General features: G+C 46.4%; 1 protein-coding gene across 1 annotated transcript; it reads left to right on the top strand.

Annotated features, from left to right (window-relative positions):
- The first annotated feature begins 6,993 nt into the window (after positions 1-6,993).
- Positions 6,994-13,275, top strand: SSR3 (signal sequence receptor subunit 3). Its single transcript, XM_074298066.1, has 5 exons — positions 6,994-7,298; positions 8,326-8,452; positions 11,365-11,463; positions 12,083-12,214; positions 12,984-13,275. Exons 1-5 carry the CDS (start codon positions 7,166-7,168, stop codon positions 13,048-13,050), a joined length of 558 nt encoding a protein of 185 aa, XP_074154167.1. The 5' UTR covers positions 6,994-7,165; the 3' UTR covers positions 13,051-13,275.
- Positions 13,276-17,620: the final 4,345 nt, after the last annotated feature.

The following is a 17,620-nucleotide window of genomic DNA, read 5'->3' as shown; positions in this document are numbered from 1 at the left end:
CTATCTGTCTGCCTATCTTTCTGTCTGTCTGTCTATCTATCTATCTATCTATCTATCTATCTATCTATCTATCTATCTATCTACTTACCTACCTACCTACCCAGGAGGGGAAGCTCCTCAGGGGTTCTGCAATCAGAACCCAAACAGTGACCAAATTGAGGTTGGGCTGGGGCCTATGGTTGGCCAAACCAATAGAGCCAAAGTGATTTGGGTTTAAAACTTGATCCTTAATAAGGAAATCTAGCTCACAACCCCCAAGAAATCAAAATGTACATTTTTTTGGGAAGAGCACTTAAAGCTAAGTTGACATTTTATTTATAGGCAAAGGACACATATTATTAAAGATCGATAACATTTCAACTCTCAAGGTAAAGAGCATGTTCATCAATCAATCAACCAACATTTATTAAACACCTACTACATGCCTGGCACTATGCTAAGTGCTATGTAGTCTAGATATTCATCCACAATCTGCTTAAATCAAAAACATCAAAATGTTTCTTGATTTCAAGGGACTTTCCATTTCTGAGCAATGAATCTGGTTATAATTTTTTTCTCTTCTTCTCTATGTGCCAAGGAATGTGCTGTCTGTAAGAAAAGAATGGAGTCTTCCTGCCCACATCCTTCTTTGGATTCTTCCCTGTGTGGTCTAGCCTCCGTCACAGTTCTAGAAATCCTGAAGGTTGCCAAAGAACACCCGGGCAGATGAGGAGGGACCTTTGTTTCCCTCCAGGAAGAATTCTCAGGAATGTTCCCAAGCTGGTCAGTACTGGGAAAAGGAGGTGCCCAGCTTAGCTCCCAGGAAGAATGGTTTGGCTCTTAGGCAAGCTTGGGGAATCCTCTCTCTCCAAACCACTTATTTTTCTACCAGCCACGTGCTGGATCTCGGGGCTCTATAGCATGTTGCAATATGCAGTTTGTATTTGGTACATAGTAGGCACTTAATAAATGTTGATTGATACAGCAATAGTGATTACAATCTGAACACTGTGTGGGGCGCCCCAGAGAAGGAAACATAGACATAAGCAAGACTTGTCTGCTCCTAAAGGACTTTGTAATGTCATTTGCAAAGTCCAGACTAGGAAGCTGTGTGCCCTTGGCAAGATTTAAAAACTGTCTCCTGTGGATTACGCAGGGAGGGAAGGAGGGAGAGAGACCTGGCACTTTCACTGCAGTGTGGTCTGATGGTCCAGCATCTTTCTGAATTGGAGTCACAAAGACCTGAGTTCAAACTCAGCTGCAGACTCTTACTGGTGTAATTGAACAAATTACTTAGCCCTGTCTACCTCAGTTCTTCCATCTCTTAAAAAACAAAACAAAACAAAACAAAACAAAACAAAACAAAACAAAACAAAAAGATAAATAATAGTAGTGTCATGCTGGGCTTTACTCCCTTTTCAGCCTCAGTTTTCTCATCTGCAAAATGGAGATCATACTCACATCTGCCTCCCAAGATTATTGTGAACATCCAGTGAAATAATATTTGCACAATGCTTCGCAAGCCTTAAATGCTATATCATTATTATTATTAAGATGATTTAATTTTTCTAAGCTGACAAATACCCAGGAAGCAAGGAGATACAAATGTTATATTCAATCCCTAGTCTTTTGTGACTAGATGAGTTTGTTTGGCAAAGCACTCTCCTCCTCTTTTGCTCCCCAAATATCCCATGCCTTCCATCCTAGACAGGGTTCCCTAGGCCAGGGATACCTCCCATCCTGCCTCTCGCTTGCCCCTCCATCTCTACCTGCTGAAGTCATTGAAGTCCCCGCTCCAGCCTTCCCTCCTCCCAAACCCTGGCCAGCCTCTGAAGCCACAGCCACCTTTCCTTCCTCAGCCCTCCGACCAGACTGCTTTATGTAGTCGCCATGTTCTCTTTGGCACTTCGCTTATGTATGCAGATGGTCAGAGCTGGGACTGGGGCTAAGCAAGGTCAACAGGCTTGGCCACACAAGGGCTTTCTACCCACCCAAGATCCTGCCTCAGGCCAGAACCATCGCAGCCAGGGAAGATAAACAACCACCTCAGCAATAACTGGGAGCAGACAGGAGCACAAAGGGAGACTTTTAAAAAGATGACTACCCATATTCACAATTTCAAAAAAAAATTATAATGATAACTATGTATATGTCTGTCTGCAAGGTATTTTCGAATCACCTCAGGGGAGCCTTCCAACCCTCTGAGGATGGCACTGTAGGTATTATTAACCCCAATTTACAGATAAGGAAACTGAGGCCTCCATCAATGAAGGAACTGCTCAAAATTACACAGGAATGAAATCAGGGCCAGGACTTGAAGGCAGATTCCCAGCACTCTCTATTGTGAAACTGCCTCTTGGTAATCAAGGTTTGGGGTAGAAATTCTTCTCCTTTTTTTTTAACTGAAGCCCCATGGACAGATGAAGCAATGGCAGATCCCTTCATACTCACACTGCCCAGTCTCCTTTTGCCCCATTTTCATGGTATTTTACACAAATCTGAATAAAAAAAATAAGTATCAGGAATCTTCATTGCTAATGAAATGATCTAGTCTATGTTTAACAACTATTTTTTGTTTTTTCTCTTTTCTTTTTTATCACTTTGTTTCAACTCATAAACTTTTTTGAGGGAAAGGATTATATTTCTTTTTTAATTTATTTCTTCAATGATTAACATGTTGTTGTTGTTATTTAGTTGATTAGTCACATTCTACTCTTGTGACCCCATTTAGGGTTTTCTTGGCAGAGATAATGGAATGGTTTGTCATTTTCTTCTCTGACTCACCTTCCAAAGGAGTAAAATGAAGCAAACAAGATTGACTTGTGCAGAACTGCACAGCTAATAAATGTATGAGGCCAGATTTGAACTAGGTCCTGATCAGGGTCCGGCACTCTAGTCACTATACCACCTGGCTTCCCCTGGGTGCTTAATAAATGTCTATCAACTACTGACAAGCCAGCACGAGTCCAACAATGTACCATGTGTCAGATGCTGGAGAGTCAAAGAGAAACAAATCCCTGCCTTCAAGGGGCTTCCATTCTTCTGAGAGAGAAATGTGGGTAAAGAAGCTTACATGTAAGTCATCTCATTTTCACCACTATCCCATAAGTTTTACTGACTCTGTAGAGGACGATGTATAAAATCATAAATTTGCAGCCAGAAATGACCTTAGGGCTCATCGAAGCCAACAGCTGAGCATCTACGCTGAGAGGTGACAAAGCTAGTAAGCGTATGAAGCAAGATTCTGAATCAGCTCGGAGTCCAATACTCTATTACACCAAGACAGAAGTGTTTAAGCGGCTTCCAAAACATGCTGTGTGAGAGTGAATTTGAATCTAAAGCTTGTTTCAAAAGCCCAGGACTCTCCAATGTCTACTCCACTACAGAAATATCTTTACTTTAACCTTTTCTTGCCCTTTATTTTATCTAACACTTCTCAAAGGAGATGTTGCAAGTGGGAGGACCACATTCTAATTCACAGCAAGGGTCAGTGTGGTAGAAAGGACATGCACACATCTGCACACAGGCTAAGCTAGTTTTTCCTTCAGAAAGGAACTGGGAGAGGTGGGGAAACTAAGGCTTAAGTCATTAACATAACACCCAGCTCATCCAGAAACAAAAGGCAACGCATTAAAAGTCAACCTTGACCGTGCTTCTGAGCAAACTGTGGCAGGTGTGGAAGTGGTAAAGTTGTGCCCAACTGAATCAATGGATACAATGGCTATAACATTATATAACATTGTAAGGCAAAAAAAAAAAAAAAAAAAAAAAAAAAAAGAAGAAGAAGAAAGAAAATGTAAAAATCTCATTAGAAAAACAGTCAACCTGCAAAATAAATCCAGGAGAGACAATTTAAAAATCACTGGTCTATCTGAAGACCAGATTTAAAAAAAAAAAAAAAAAAGAGCCTGGATAGCATTTTTCAAAGATCCTCAAGGAAAAGTGCCCTGGTGTATTAGAACCAGAGTGGGAAAGAGTCATTGAAAGAATCCATCAAACACCCCTGGAAAGAGCTGTAGGTGGGAAGTTAATCTTTTGCTACCTTCTGAGTGTCTTATTTCCTTTTAATCCTGAAGCCTCAGAGACAAACCAGAATCAGGTCTTACTCAGAGCATTTGTTGGCAGTTTGGGATGGGAATGACTTTGTACATAAGCTCATGGTGGAAGCGAGGGAAGGGACCTTGAGTGACTGGATGTCACGATTTAGGAACGTTTCACTGTCGCCCCAGAATCGTAGGTCACGTAGCTCAAGCCCCACCCTAGGATGGGGAGAAGGACCCAGTGGCCTCTCGTGGGATGAGGAAGCTCCTGAGCCTTGAGAGACAGATGGGAATGTGCTCCGAAGCTTTAAGAAGCGAGTTTGGAAGATGATAAACATTATAGAAAGCTGATTGTCAGATTTGCATAATTTTGTATCTAGGAGCGATCGGGATCTCCAAGCGTATCCGCTCGGGTAGGTCTGGGCTCTCCCTAAAGACTTCGATTTCCACATTGTTTAAAAGTTGTGCTGAGTGGACTGCTCACTTGCTCCAGATGCTCCAGCCGGGATAGGTCTGGAACGTGGGCCCTGAAGTTCTCGTCCCCATCACAGATCCCGGCCTTGGACCTTCCGAAGGGGAACACAAAGCGCGCTAATCCCCGACGGTCATCCTCTCCCATATTTGGTCACTCATCCTCTAGGGGCCATTAGAGCCCTGCTCTCGTGGCCTTCCAGTTTTCTTTGTTTTCACTTTCACTAAACGCCTCCTCCAGTTGCCATTGTCAGCTTTCTGAAAATGCTGCGCTCAAGGTTGGCCAGTAAGGCCTTCTGGAAGAAACCTAAAATGCTCAACTCTATCAGGATGGGGAGTTCCCTTATCTCCATTGAAACCAGGAGCTGCTTTCGTTTACATAAAGCTGTTATGAAATATGGCTGAAATATACAACCAGAAAAATCTTAATTTATCGTCCCTTGCAATACTGCGTCTATGATGCGCGGGTGATAGCTCTTGCATTTATGAGAAACTGGGGGAATTGGGGAGCTTAAAATATTAAAACCCTCTCGGTGATTATTAGTATAATATATTTCCCTAGATAGGTTCCAGTTTCCAAATCATTTTATTAGTATCCTTAGGCTTATAAACAAACTTTTTTTCCTGCAACCTATGTGTATTGGGGTTGTCACAATTTTTTTTTTACTCTGTTTTAATATTGAACTAGAAAAATATTTTTCTCATAAAATGTAAGATTTAAAGTCAGAGAGTATCCCGGAAAACCTCCCGTATGCTTTTGTTTGATTATATTCTTGTAAAGATGAATTTATTAATCCTACAGTGAAATGTACATTTATTTTCAAACCTTTGGGGGTCACAGAATATTTGGAGCTTGAAGGGAATTTATATATCACTTTTACAGTTTGAGAAAGTCTATTGAACTCAATTCAACCAGTATTTGTCAAGTTTTCTCGCTGGAAGGCAGCGTATTAGTCACTGGGGATGCAGCAACAAAAACAGGTATAGACTCTGACCTCAAGGATCTTAAATTAAACGGGGAGGGGGGGGAGGGAGGGGGAAGGAGAGAGGAAGAAGGGAGATACACCATATATTTAAATAAATTAAATATGTAAAATAGATGCAAAATCTTGTGAGAAAGGATATTTCATAGCCCACCTCCCCAAGTGCATTTGATGTAATTATAGAGAAAATGAAATATTTATGTATTAATATAGTGTTAACGCCTCCTAGTGATCCTTGTATGAGATGTAGTTGACATTAATTGAAGATATAATCTCACTGGGAAAAAAAAATTGAACTTTGGAGGGTTTTTAGTAAACCTAGAAATAACTTGAAATTTTGATGATATATAGATTCTGGAAGATACCCCTTAAAAGGACATTTCCCTCTTCCCCTTCCTGTCATGATGTCTGGTGGTAACTGGCCCAGAGGAAGATTGCTCACTCAGCAGCTTAAGAGTTAATAATTCAGGGGGGTTGGAGGCTCAGCAGAGTTCTATCCTCTGGATAAATATCCTCAGAGGCCAAAAAGAGCTTTGAGGAAAGGAACCAGAAAAGGGAACTGACTACAGACCTTGCAATTGACAACTCTTGAAATTGACAGCTTTGGAGAGCCGGAGACCTTGGGAGCTCAGCCCAGCAGTTCTTCCAGCAGAGATGCTGCCTTTGACAGACTCCACAATGAGAAAAGTTGTTTCCAGGCCCCAGTCTTGCATTTCAGTGCCTGGTATACAGCAGGTGCTTAATAAATGTTTGCTGAATGAATTGAAAGAGATGAGGAAACTGAGGCAGAGAGAGCTTAAGTAAGCTGCACCCAGGGTCATAAAGGGTCTAAGGTTAAATCTGAATTTGGGTCTTCTTGACTCCAAGCCCAGCTCTCTACCCACAATGCAACTTGGTGGTCTTAGCATAGATGTAAAAATAATGCAAACATATTTACATGTTTATACACAGCATAAACACAATGTCAGTAAATGCAAACATACAAGTGGTTAAAAGTTATATTTAACATATATTATGCACTATATAATGATAGTTACTAAATTTTAAAACAAATATATAACTTAAAAGTAATATTAATAAACGATATAATTATATGCACACAAAATTAAAATATATGTAAATACACGTCATACAAATAATGTTAATAACTAGTTATATATTATAATAATTAGAGGCTAATGGGAGGAAGGGACTTAGACTGAATGAATGAATGAATGAACGCACGCAAGGGCAGAACAAAAGAACCAAGGACGGACTCCTCCCGGTCTAACCTCAGTTTTCACTCCTCTCCACCCCCTCCTCGGAGAATTTCCATGTCTGTGTCTATGTTACTTTTTGTCAATAAAGTTTGAGGAATTAAAAAAAAAAGCCACCAGTACCTCCTTCCCCACCCGGCGTCACAACCGCTCTCAGCCACGTCGCCGCTCCGCGGCAGCAGACCCGGAAATGAACGTCCTCGTCGCTTTCCACGTCACGAATGCGAAGACAGGCATCCCCGCCGCCCAATCGCCGTCCAGATCTCGCTCCGCGGGGCGGCGGCAGTCCCGCCCCGGTCTGCGCTGACGGGTCGCTCCGGGGTACGGCGGCCGCGAGGGGCGTGGCGCGCGTCTCCCTTTCCGTGCTTCGCGCTCTCCGGGGCTGCTGCGGGTCCGAGCGGAGCCGGCGACTCCTCTCGCGTCCGCGTTCCCGGACATGGCTCCCAAGGGTGGCCTCAAGCAGCAGTCCGAGGAGGACCTGCTCCTGCAGGACTTCAGCCGCAACCTGTCGGCCAAGTCGTCGGCGCTCTTTTTCGGGAACGCCTTCATCGTGTCCGCCATCCCCATCTGTAAGTAGGCCCCGGGGGCGGCTGGAGACGTGGCGGGCGGGGGTGGAGGCGGGCGTGCACACAGTAGGCGCTCCGTAAGTGGGGGCTCCCTTCCCGTGACATTCCGACCCGGTAGGACCGAGCTGCGAGTGTCGGTGCGTTCAGCACTAGGGCAGCCACGGAGCCACCAGGCCTGAACGTCCGCTGGCTAAGTGACCCTCGGGCCCTTGTGCGGGCACTGGGGAGCCGCGGGAGGCGGTTGAGATGGAGAGGAGCAAGATCCTCGATGACGTCAGCGAGAAATGAATGAGTGAAGAGTAGAGCAGGGGGTGGATTGTGGGATGATGGGGGAGAGGAGAGGGGAGGGACGGAGCGCCGGCTCCGTTAAAAATGGGGACCCGGGAAGAGGAACGGGGTGTGGTTGTGGGTACCTGGGGGGGCGACAGAAAGACCCCGGCCCGAGGGGAGCGTTCGGGGAGCAGTTGGCCCAAGTTCGGGCCCTCCCGTCCGAAGCTGGGCCGAGGGTGGGGGGGGAGGGGAGACCGTGTGCCAGCAGAGAGAGCCAAAGGATCCTGTCTGCAAGGAGCTTCTCCCATTTCCCTGGCGAAGAAACTGAGGCCTGGGCCTGAGGGGCTGGCGGGTGCGTGGGCAGCCTGGGGGGCGGGAGCCTGGAGCGGAGCCTCCCAGTCACTCTCTTGTGCTCCCTCTGTCTGGTCAGTTTCAGCACTAAGTAAAACCCGCGTCAGAGGCTGCTCTGTGACTGGCTGGGCTGCTGCCCCTAAAATCCTCCTCTCGGGACGCCAGCCAATGGGAAAACCGCGGGGACGGGCGGGGACGGTCCCAGAGGGAGGGCCCTGCGAGGTGTGAGAGCGTCCTCCAGAAACACCGCAGATGGCGGGGCCTCACGGGAAAGTAAACGCTGTTCAAAGTTCCCCCAGTTAGTGTAAAAGACGCTTAGAACTCACGGCGGCTTCGGTCCGGTTCTGTCAGGCAGGCCGCCGAGGTCCGGCGGAGGAGGCGGGCAGTGACGCGGCTTTGTGCCTTGCAGGGCTCTACTGGAGGATATGGCACATGGACCTGGTGCAGTCCGCCGTGCTCTACAGCGTCATGACCCTGGTCAGCACCTACCTGGTGGCCTTCGCCTACAAGAACGTCAAGTTTGTTCTGAAACACAAGTGAGTCATTGCCGTTTACACAGTGTATGATTATTATGGTTACATAGTATAAACAGACCCTTCCCGCCGTTAAGCGCCTCCTAGGACGTTTCCCCGCTGTTCGTCCTGGGCGCACACTCATTTTGGATCAGTTACGGGCGTTGTTGAAGATCTGACCCCAGGTTGTGAGAGCCTAAACGCCCCCTGGGGGTCAGTCCCGCAGTGTGAGGCTCTGCCCAGATAAAACTCCTACTTCTGACGTGATTGTTGCACTTTTTCTATGTAAAACGCATTCTCATGAGAGAAATGGCAGAATGGGAAAGATTTGCTGCCTTCTTCTACTGACTGACTCTCTAATGTTTTCAACCATTTTATGTCTTTCAATTTGGTATAGAAACGGAGGAATGATTATTTCTGTTAAAGGGATGGTCTCAGGGGCCAGGACTCAGGGAGGAGTCTGCTCTGATTAAGCTCTCCCTAAGGCTCTCGCGGCTCTCCGGGCAGCTGCCACAGAACTCCAGGCTGGCCCTCGCCCTCCCTCCTGCCCTCTGAAGTGATCCCGGGAGGCTGGCGCCGCTCCTCCCCGGCCTCTCCCGCCCGTTGGGTCACCCCTGCTAGTGTGAGCCGCCGGGGCCTCCTCGAAGCCCCCTCTGTTTGCTCCCTCCCAGCGGGTCAGTGGGCCGACTCTGCCGTTCCACCTTGTTCCATCCTCCCCTCGGTGGCGGCCGACTCTGCCGTTCCACCTTGTTCCATCCTCCCCTCGGTGGCGGCCGACTCTGCCGTTCCACCTTCGTTCCATCCTCCCCTCGGTGGCGGCTGACTCTGCCGTTCCACCTTCGTTCCATCCTCCCCTCGGTGGCGGCCCACTCGCTGTCCGCAGCCCCTGGCGCCGTGCCAGTCTGTGTCACTGAGACATGGCAGGAAACTTGGCTCGGGGAGGTCCCACGTGGTGTTGGGCAGTTCCGGTCCTGGCTTCATTGCCTCTGTGCGCTGGAGTGCCTCCCCTCCCCCAGGGCCCGGTGCTTTGGGTTCTCTGGGTGCCCAGCAGCACTTGTGATGAAGTCCCCAGCAGTCCCAGCGGTGACCGCCCTAATGCAGTTTGGGATTGAACGTCTGAGCAAGCCCGAGCTTCCAGCGCCAGCCGTGGCCGTGCTCTGGTGCAGGGGCCTAGCGCCGGTGAGACGGCCTCCTGGGCTAGCTTTGGTTGTAATAGAACCGTGGACTTCATGGTCCCCAGCCCAACTTCCTTGCCTTCAGAAGCTGAGTGTAGGAATCTTCTGGACAGGTGGTTGCCTGAGTTATCGAAGGTTCCCCAGCATTAGGGGTCTGTAGTCTCTCTCTCGGTACCTGTGGACCCTAATGGTCTCCAATAAATCTCCCTTTTACCTGATTGTTTTTCTCTCTTCCTTCCCCTGTGCCCCCCCTTTCCCTTTTCCTTTTCTTTTCCTCCCTCTCCTAATTCCTTCCTTCTTGCCTCTTCTCCCCCCCCTAAAATCTGAACTTCTCAGTATTATTTACTGTAAGACAATAATCTATAACTTTGGTTTCCTTTGTTGTTGGGTCACTTCAGTCTTGTGGCTTTATGTGGGGTCTTGGCCAGGATACTGAGCGTTGTCATTTCCTTCTCCGGCTCGTTTGCAGGTGAGGACTGAGAGGAAGCAGGGTGAAGGGTGGCCACGGTCCCACGGTTAGGCCGGAGCCGAGGGAGACGTCTTCCCCAGCCCAGGCCCCGCGCTCCGGGCACTGTGTTGCTCCCTGGCTGCCCCGCTTAAACTGCCCGCTTGCACTTTACAGTCTCTGTGAACTTTGGTTTTCCAAATCCTTTAGTGGATGTGTAATTCTGACTTTATGCAAAACTCGGGGGACAGATCGTTCTCATAGACCCAGAAGGTGAATTCTGGTGTTTGCTACTGTGAATTGTATTCAGTTTGGGGTCACCTCTCCATTTCTCCTCGCGCTTCCTACCCTCCCGCCTCCACTCCTTTTTCTCCCTTATTTTTCCTTTTTTGCCAAGTCGATCTTCCTTGTGCTCATGACTTTGATCTTCCAGTAGACACTGCACTATGCCTTTGTATCCAAACACCGGTGTAGACCTTGCACATGGATGGAATGACTTGACTTCTGTTTTGACTGATTTTTGTATTCATCAAGTTGTTTTGAAGTCATTTTGACTTTTGTTAGCCCCTTCATTCCTCCAAGTCATCAAGCTTTCGTTTTCTTTGCCCTGAGGATCGCTCTTGATTTGAGACCGGAATCCTATCTTATTTATCCCTCCAGTCTCTCATCCCTTGTTTCAAATCACATTTGTGCGAGTAGCTGTTTGTAAGCTGGACCTGGCGTCTGGGACGAGTCTCCTTTCCCTCTGACCCCGCGGCAGCTCTGTGCCCCTCCGCCTTCTTGAGCTCGCCCTGTGGGGCCCGTTCCCAGTGGGTCACGCAGACCAGTGTAGGTTAGGCTATCTCCCCTTTGTGGTAGGTCCTAGAAAGAACTAGATGTATCTGGAAGTGTGCAGGTTGCCCTTTAACTGGTGGCAAGGCAGTGGATTTGTTGGGCCCATTGTTACTAGCCAAGTGAATAGAATTTGAGGCGTCCGTTTGCTGTTTTAGGTAAAAGTAGTAAATAGAATTGGGATTGATTGGAAGCTGTGCTTATGGTTTCGCATTATGGACATGCTGAATGTCTAGACCTTGGTACATCTTCTGCCCTTGAAATAACCCATCGCTTTTATGGCTCTGGGAAGCACCTTGGCCCTCTGGCCACCTGAGCTGCTCTGGGTCTAGCACCGATCATGTTTTTAGAAGGTACATGTGGGGCTCAAGGCCCAGCTCTTTTTTTTTCTGGTATAAAGTCTCCTGCCGCTGCCAGGGCTAACCGAGGACAGCCCGTTTCTAGGAGGGGGCTCACAGAGTTTTGAAAGTGTGTTTCCCCCACAGGGTAGCCCAGAAGAGAGAGGACGCTGTTTCCAAAGAAGTGACGCGGAAACTGTCTGAGGCTGACAACCGAAAGATGTCTCGGAAAGAGAAGGACGAAAGGTTGGCTTTGTGAACTTAACGAACATGGAAAGGGTCTTTGGGGCACATGGAAAGGGATGCTTCCAGATTTTAGAACTTGTAACAAAAGGGGGGAAGCTTCTCTGGGTGGGGACTCAGCGGATCCCACGGCCCTCTCCCTCCCCTTCTCCTGCCAACATCTGGTTCAGCACCTAATGCTAAGAACAGCACGTTGCCAAAAGCGTGAGCGGCAGAAGCAGAAGGGGGATGACAAAGCTGCTGTCTGAGATGCCAGATAGTCTGGGGAGGGCTCCCTTGGCCCCTAACTCAGAGACTCTTCCACCCACCCAGCACAGGTGGAGAGTTGTTGTGATGCACTCCTGCCGGCTGCCCCCTCCCTCTCCACACTCAGGCTTCTCTCCCCAGCCTCCACACCTTTGCACAAGCTGCCCCTCCTCTCACCATTTCTTTCTATCTGCCTTCGTGCTTCCTCTGATTGGCCCCAGGACGTAAAGCCAGAGCAAGGCCAGGCTTCTGGCCAGTGTAGATGGTAGCTCTCTGCCCCATCCCCTGGTCCCCCTGGGTCCTGTCCCATCTGGGACCCCCAAAACCCTGGCATCTCTGCTTGGAGCCATGACGTTACCATCTGTTGTGTCTGCAGAATCCTGTGGAAGAAGAATGAAGTGGCCGATTATGAAGCTACAACCTTCTCCATCTTCTACAACAACACCCTGTTCCTGGTCTTGGTCATTGTCGCTTCTTTCTTCATCCTGAAGAACTTTAACCCGACAGTGTATCCTTTGAGCTTGGGGAGGGTCGGGGGTGGGGGAACGGCCCCGAGGGGGAAGACTCCTTGTCAGGGGTCTTCCTTAGAGAGATATAGTGGGGCTAGATTAGATGAAGCCCCCACCCCCCAGCTCCAGAGTTCCAAATGATAAGGAATCAGAACCACATGATTTTGAGACTCTTTGTTTCATATATTGGAGCCATTGGGCAGGAGAAGTGTCTCGTCTTGTAGTTGGTAAAGGGAAGACTCTTCACAATATAGGTTAGACTGTCCTAGGTGGACCCAGCCAGCCGCAGCCTTGTGGGAGTGCCCAAAGGGCTCAGAAGCCAAGAGCTAGGGGTTCCATGGCTGTGCAAAGGATAGCCTGGAGGGCTGCCTGAGAGACTGGGGGTGGGAGATGAGGCTCGTGGGGGGCTGTCTGATAGACTGGGAGCAGAGGACCACCCTCAGGGCTGCCAGCAGGTATCATTCAAGGAGAAGATCAGTTGTCTCCTCCCTCCATGCTTGCTGTGGTGCTTAGTGAGCTGTTTGTTTCTTTAAGATTAATGCACTTCTGTGAATCAGCCACCATGTCTGTGTTCTAGACTCTTTAAGGCAGGGGCAGGTTTCTGCTGGACTTTCTCATTCCAGGTAAACGTCTGTCCTGGGGACTTTTGTTTCTCTTGTGCCAGTCGCAGAGGATAGGGATTATATACGCTCTGTGGAGAAAAGCTCCTTTAGGCTTTGGTCCGATTTGAGAGGTTTGCCTTTTTCCTTGACAGTTCAACCTTTTCAGGAACTATATCTTATCCATAAGTGCCTCATCAGGCCTGATTGCCCTGCTGTCTACTGGCTCCAAGTAGATGAAGAAACAGATCCTTCTTTGTGGGGGTGACTGTAGGAGGCAGAAGACAAGGAGAGAGCTTGGAGAGGGAGACAGACACACAAGAACTGTTTTTTATAGTCAAATTTAACAGGTTTTGTCTGCGTTGTTTTTTTTTTTTTTTAAACTAAGAAAATGTAAAATAACCTTTGCTTTTTGGGCTCCTTTTGACAGATTGTTAAAATAAAATAAATTGGTCACAAAACTCAGTGTCCCAGAACGTTTATTAAACAGCAAAGAGTACTTTGTAATGTGCTATAATCACATTTGAGCAGAAAATAACTTGTTTCCTTGACCTGTCAGAGGTCACGGTAACCTGAGCTGTTCTGTTGTTTTTATAAAGGCAAGAAGTTAATAACTAGTTCTCTGTGTTCCCAGGAGGAAATTATATATATATTTTTTAAACAGCAAATACCAAAATGAAGTGTTTTTTTTTTCTTATTTTCGTCAGCAGCCTTATTTGTACTTTCATACGAGAGCCCAAAAACTGTCCCAAATTTAGAGTTTGAAATATTTCATTTAAAAGAAAGTTTGGTAGCTGGAATTTTTCCATTGGGGGAACTTGAGAAAAGTTATAATTTCAAAAATTTGTTGTTTAAAGGGGATGCTTACCGACACAGAATTGTCCCACCAGGCACGTAAAGATATACTATTAAATCCCTAGCTTTTTTTGTGATGTCTACATGTCAGGCTTGTGGTCAGAAACTCGGTCAGCATGACCGTGTCAACCCTGTTGGTTCAGCTTTCCGGACTTGAAATTTCGTTGACATCCCTCGGGGCAAACACGAACAAATTTCTGCACGGAATTCCACTGGCCTTTGAAAGTCCAAAAGAAGCCTTGTGATCCTCATTAGAGAATTCTGAAAGTGGTCTGGAGAAGGCTTCTTGTGGCTTTCTGGACCTGCCAGCACATTTCCAATGGGAGTTGTGTCAGTTTGACCTGCTGGCCTGTAACAGGACGACACAGTCACCGATGCTGACGGTTTCATGTTCTGATTAGCTTTCACTCACCACATCTGGCAGTTCTTCAAAGCTTGAAGTGTGAGTGTATCAGAGCAAGGTAGCTTGTGCATCTGAAATACTCCTAGTAAACTGGGAATTATGTAGCTTGTGCATCTGAAATACTCCTAGTAAACTGGGAATTATGTAGCTTGTGCATCTGAAATACTCCTAGTAAACTGGGAATTTGAAAAAGAAAAAGTTAAACTTGTTATATATTGACAGCTGGAGTCAGTGCACTGCGGTATAGAAAGAGTTATGGATTTGGAGTCCGGACTTAGGTACGAAGCTTGCTCTGCTAAAATTGTGCCCTTTATGTAACCTTTCTAGAAATTTTGTTTCCTTATTTAAGAAGTTTGAACTAGATTATAATTTTTTAAGAGCTTTTCTGACTCCATGAAGCTGATTTGTCTGTCAGTCACTGAAATTTCTATTCTAAAAAGAAGATGCCTTGAGGGTTTTTTGGGATTTCCTGGTGCCCTCCTCCTAGGCTGTTAATCATTAATTCTCAGTAAAGTTACAGGAAAAAAAAGTACAGAATTCACTGGTGGGGCAACTAAGGTACGTAGGCCCTTTTCCATTCTGTGCATTTCTTTTTTAAATTGGCTGTTTCATGTTCAGAAATGTGTCATTCTGTGCCTTGCATCAGCCCATCACCTCCTCTTAGGAGCTGGGGTTCGCCCAGGTCCCCTGGAGACATGCCCAAGCACTGCCGCTTTAATCAGCATTCCTAATCATCTTTCAGAACTATTCCAGATTGTTCTGGTTCGGCTCACCTCGTCCTTTATCGGTTCAGCCTTCCAATATCATTTCTTATAATGCAAGAATATTCCATTGCACAGTTTCAGAGTAAGCTTTAACTTAAATTTGAAGCTTTTAAGTTAAAAGCTATTAGGGCTTAAAATTGCACTAGGTTTTTGGGGACAGCTTGTATTTGTGTATATATACATCAATTATTATATATATATGTATGTATGTATGTTTTTCTATTCATTTGTTCAGCTGTTCCCCCACTGAGGAGCACCCTTCTTCCCCTACCTTCCAGGTATTTTCTTTCTTTTAATTTCCCCTTCAGGATCAGGGAGTTTGTTTTGCTTGTAACTGTTCCCTCCCCAGTATTATCCTTAACTCCTCCTTTTCCTATCTCCACACATTTCTCTGTTGCCTATGATGCCTTTCTCTGACAAACTGTGCGAGTATTAAGTGTTTTCAGCTCTCCTTTGCTTCTGCCAAGAGTGTAAATGGAGCTCCCGGGGTACCTGCTTCCCCAGCCCTTCCTGTGGTGTGTATTCTCATGAAGTCTGGTCTGAGAAATCCGTGTTCCATCCCCTTCTCCCATTCTCTTTCTCTAAAGCCCTCAGAATAGAAACAAGACCTACTCAAGTTCTCCCCCTGTTTTTCTTACTTAATTCCTTCAATTTCCTTTGACAAAATGAAGTTCTAAAGGGATGCCACATGCATCAACACATACTTACATACTGCAATATCATACACCCCTTGCTGAAAGAGTTTTTGGTTGTCCGTTGATTTTAGTGTCTCCATTTCAGTCTTCTCACCTCTAGGTTTTTCTTTGGAAATACTTGTAAGTCTTCAATTCCATTAAAGAGCTGTTTTCCTTCCCTAGAGGAAAGACTCGGCTTTCTAGAATGAGTTCTTGGTTGAAAGCCCATGTCATTAGCCATTTGGAATATTGTATTTTAACCTCTTATTTATAGGGTGAGCTGCCAGTAAATGCTGGAAAAATATAGGCAGTGTTGTAAAAATGTACAATGCTGTAAAAGCTTATATGTCCCTGAGCGTGATTAGTACCTCAGTGTTTTTCAGGATAGTTGTAGAATTTTTGATGGGGCTGGATACTGCCCATGACATTTCTGGGATTTCCTTTTAGGGTTTTGGAGGGTGATGTATTCATTCCATAGTCACTTCACCCTTGAGTTCTAGTAGTTAGAGGTAGTTTTAATTTGTGATTCCTTGACATGTTTTTAACATTGTTTTCAGGGAGGCCAATGATGATTTAAATTCCCTGTCTGCCCACTTTTTCCAGATCACAGTATGTGTACATATTAGAGAGTTTCCCTTTTTTCCCTATTTTCTTAATGTTTCTTCCTGTCCTATAGAGTCATTGATTTCGGTTTGATCTGTTCTGAATAGAGGTGGTCCCATTTCTGAGGTAATATTTGCTACTTTCTGATCCAAGTTATTTAGTTTCCTTACAGTTCTTTCCTTGGGCTTTTTCCTGTCATTTAAAACGACAAGAAGACCCAAACTTCTTGCTCCATTTCTTCTGGTTATTCAAGTAGTCCTTGTGGAAAGCCCATTTTCCCTTTAATAAGTTGAGGTTTGTGGTACTGCTAGGTTGGATTTTTGGGCATTTTTGTCTCTTCAGTAATTCTTGTCTCCTTCAATTTACTTCTAGCTGGGTAACATGGTTCACTCAGGCCCTCGCTCTGTTGCTTTAATCAGCATCCTGATCATCTTCCAGAACTATCCTAGTTCTGGGCCTGGGCTCTGTACCAGCCCACGCTCTGTCTTCTCTACTTCTCCGGGGTGGGCCTCAGCCCTCCGTGGTTTCATCCTGGATTCCCTCACGTTCTGGTCTTCATCACTTGGGATCTGTGTGGATGGATGGTCCTGGTTTTCTCTCAGGGAGCTCTGATCAGTGCGTCCTGTTCGTCCCACATTTTTGGGCCCGTCTCCAGTCGTACTGGGAGCCGGAGACTTTGCCGGCCTGGTTGGCTGACACTGCTGATGGCTCCGTTTCCGTCACCTGCGGCTTTGGGCTGGTTTTCTCTTCAGTTCTGAGGTAGAAGCGGGTGGTGGAGGTCCTCACTGCCCATTATTGGGTGCAATGGGATTATGGGTTTGGGCAAGGCCGGTTGGGGAGGCTGACTGACAGCTGCCATTTTATCTAGAGGGCCTCTGATCACAATGGAAACAATGAGAGCTTGAGCCAAGAGTGACAGGAAAGAAATATAAATCTTGTACAAGATACAAATTCTGTGTATGTTTAAGATGTCCTTATCTGCTAAGGAAGAATATGAATCGCTGACTTACTGTGGGCTTAGTATTTATATTAGTGTCAGTTCAATGATGCAATCAGGTCTACCATAATTGGGCCCAAGCCATTTTGAAAGTTGCCACTAGATGGCAGCCGCTCGACTAAAAATGAAAAAGAGTCACCTTGGAGCCCGTTGAACGGGCCATGGGAATGATTAACTAAGGAGTGGTGGTGGGTGAGTTGGGCCATGCCCTACGGTAATTTCTGTTGGAAGCTAGTCTTTCCCTACAGTTGGGGCTTGGTTTGGGCTTCTATCCCTTAGGAATACTGTTTTCCAGTAACACGGCCCAGTGTTTACTTGGAGACCTTTCCTAAGAATGGCGTCATCCTCCAGTGTCAGCCTGTTTTTTCGAGGGCTCATTACATGGCTGTTTTGTACTAGTGATTACCCATCTGTTCTTGAGGAGGGGAGGGGTTAGGGTTAGAGACCTGGCTTCAGGTCCTGCCTCAGACTCACACCAGCTCTTTTCCCTCATCTTTTTTTTTTTTTTTA

This window comes from Sminthopsis crassicaudata, chromosome 3, assembly GCF_048593235.1.
Source record: "Sminthopsis crassicaudata isolate SCR6 chromosome 3, ASM4859323v1, whole genome shotgun sequence".
Lineage (NCBI taxonomy): Eukaryota > Metazoa > Chordata > Mammalia > Dasyuromorphia > Dasyuridae > Sminthopsis > Sminthopsis crassicaudata.
Note: the sequence above shows the minus strand (reverse complement) of the source record. Positions and strands in the feature narration are given on the sequence as shown.

Bases quoted from the DNA above. Each gene is read 5' to 3' on its own strand.
- SSR3 (XM_074298066.1), top strand. From the start codon at position 7,166: ATGGCTCCCAAGGGTGGCCTCAAGCAGCAGTCCGAGGAGGACCTGCTC. The intron at 7,299-8,325 runs GTAAGTAGGCCC...TGTGCCTTGCAG, and splicing joins CGTGTCCGCCATCCCCATCT to GGCTCTACTGGAGGATATGG. The intron at 8,453-11,364 runs GTGAGTCATTGC...TTTCCCCCACAG, and splicing joins AAGTTTGTTCTGAAACACAA to GGTAGCCCAGAAGAGAGAGG.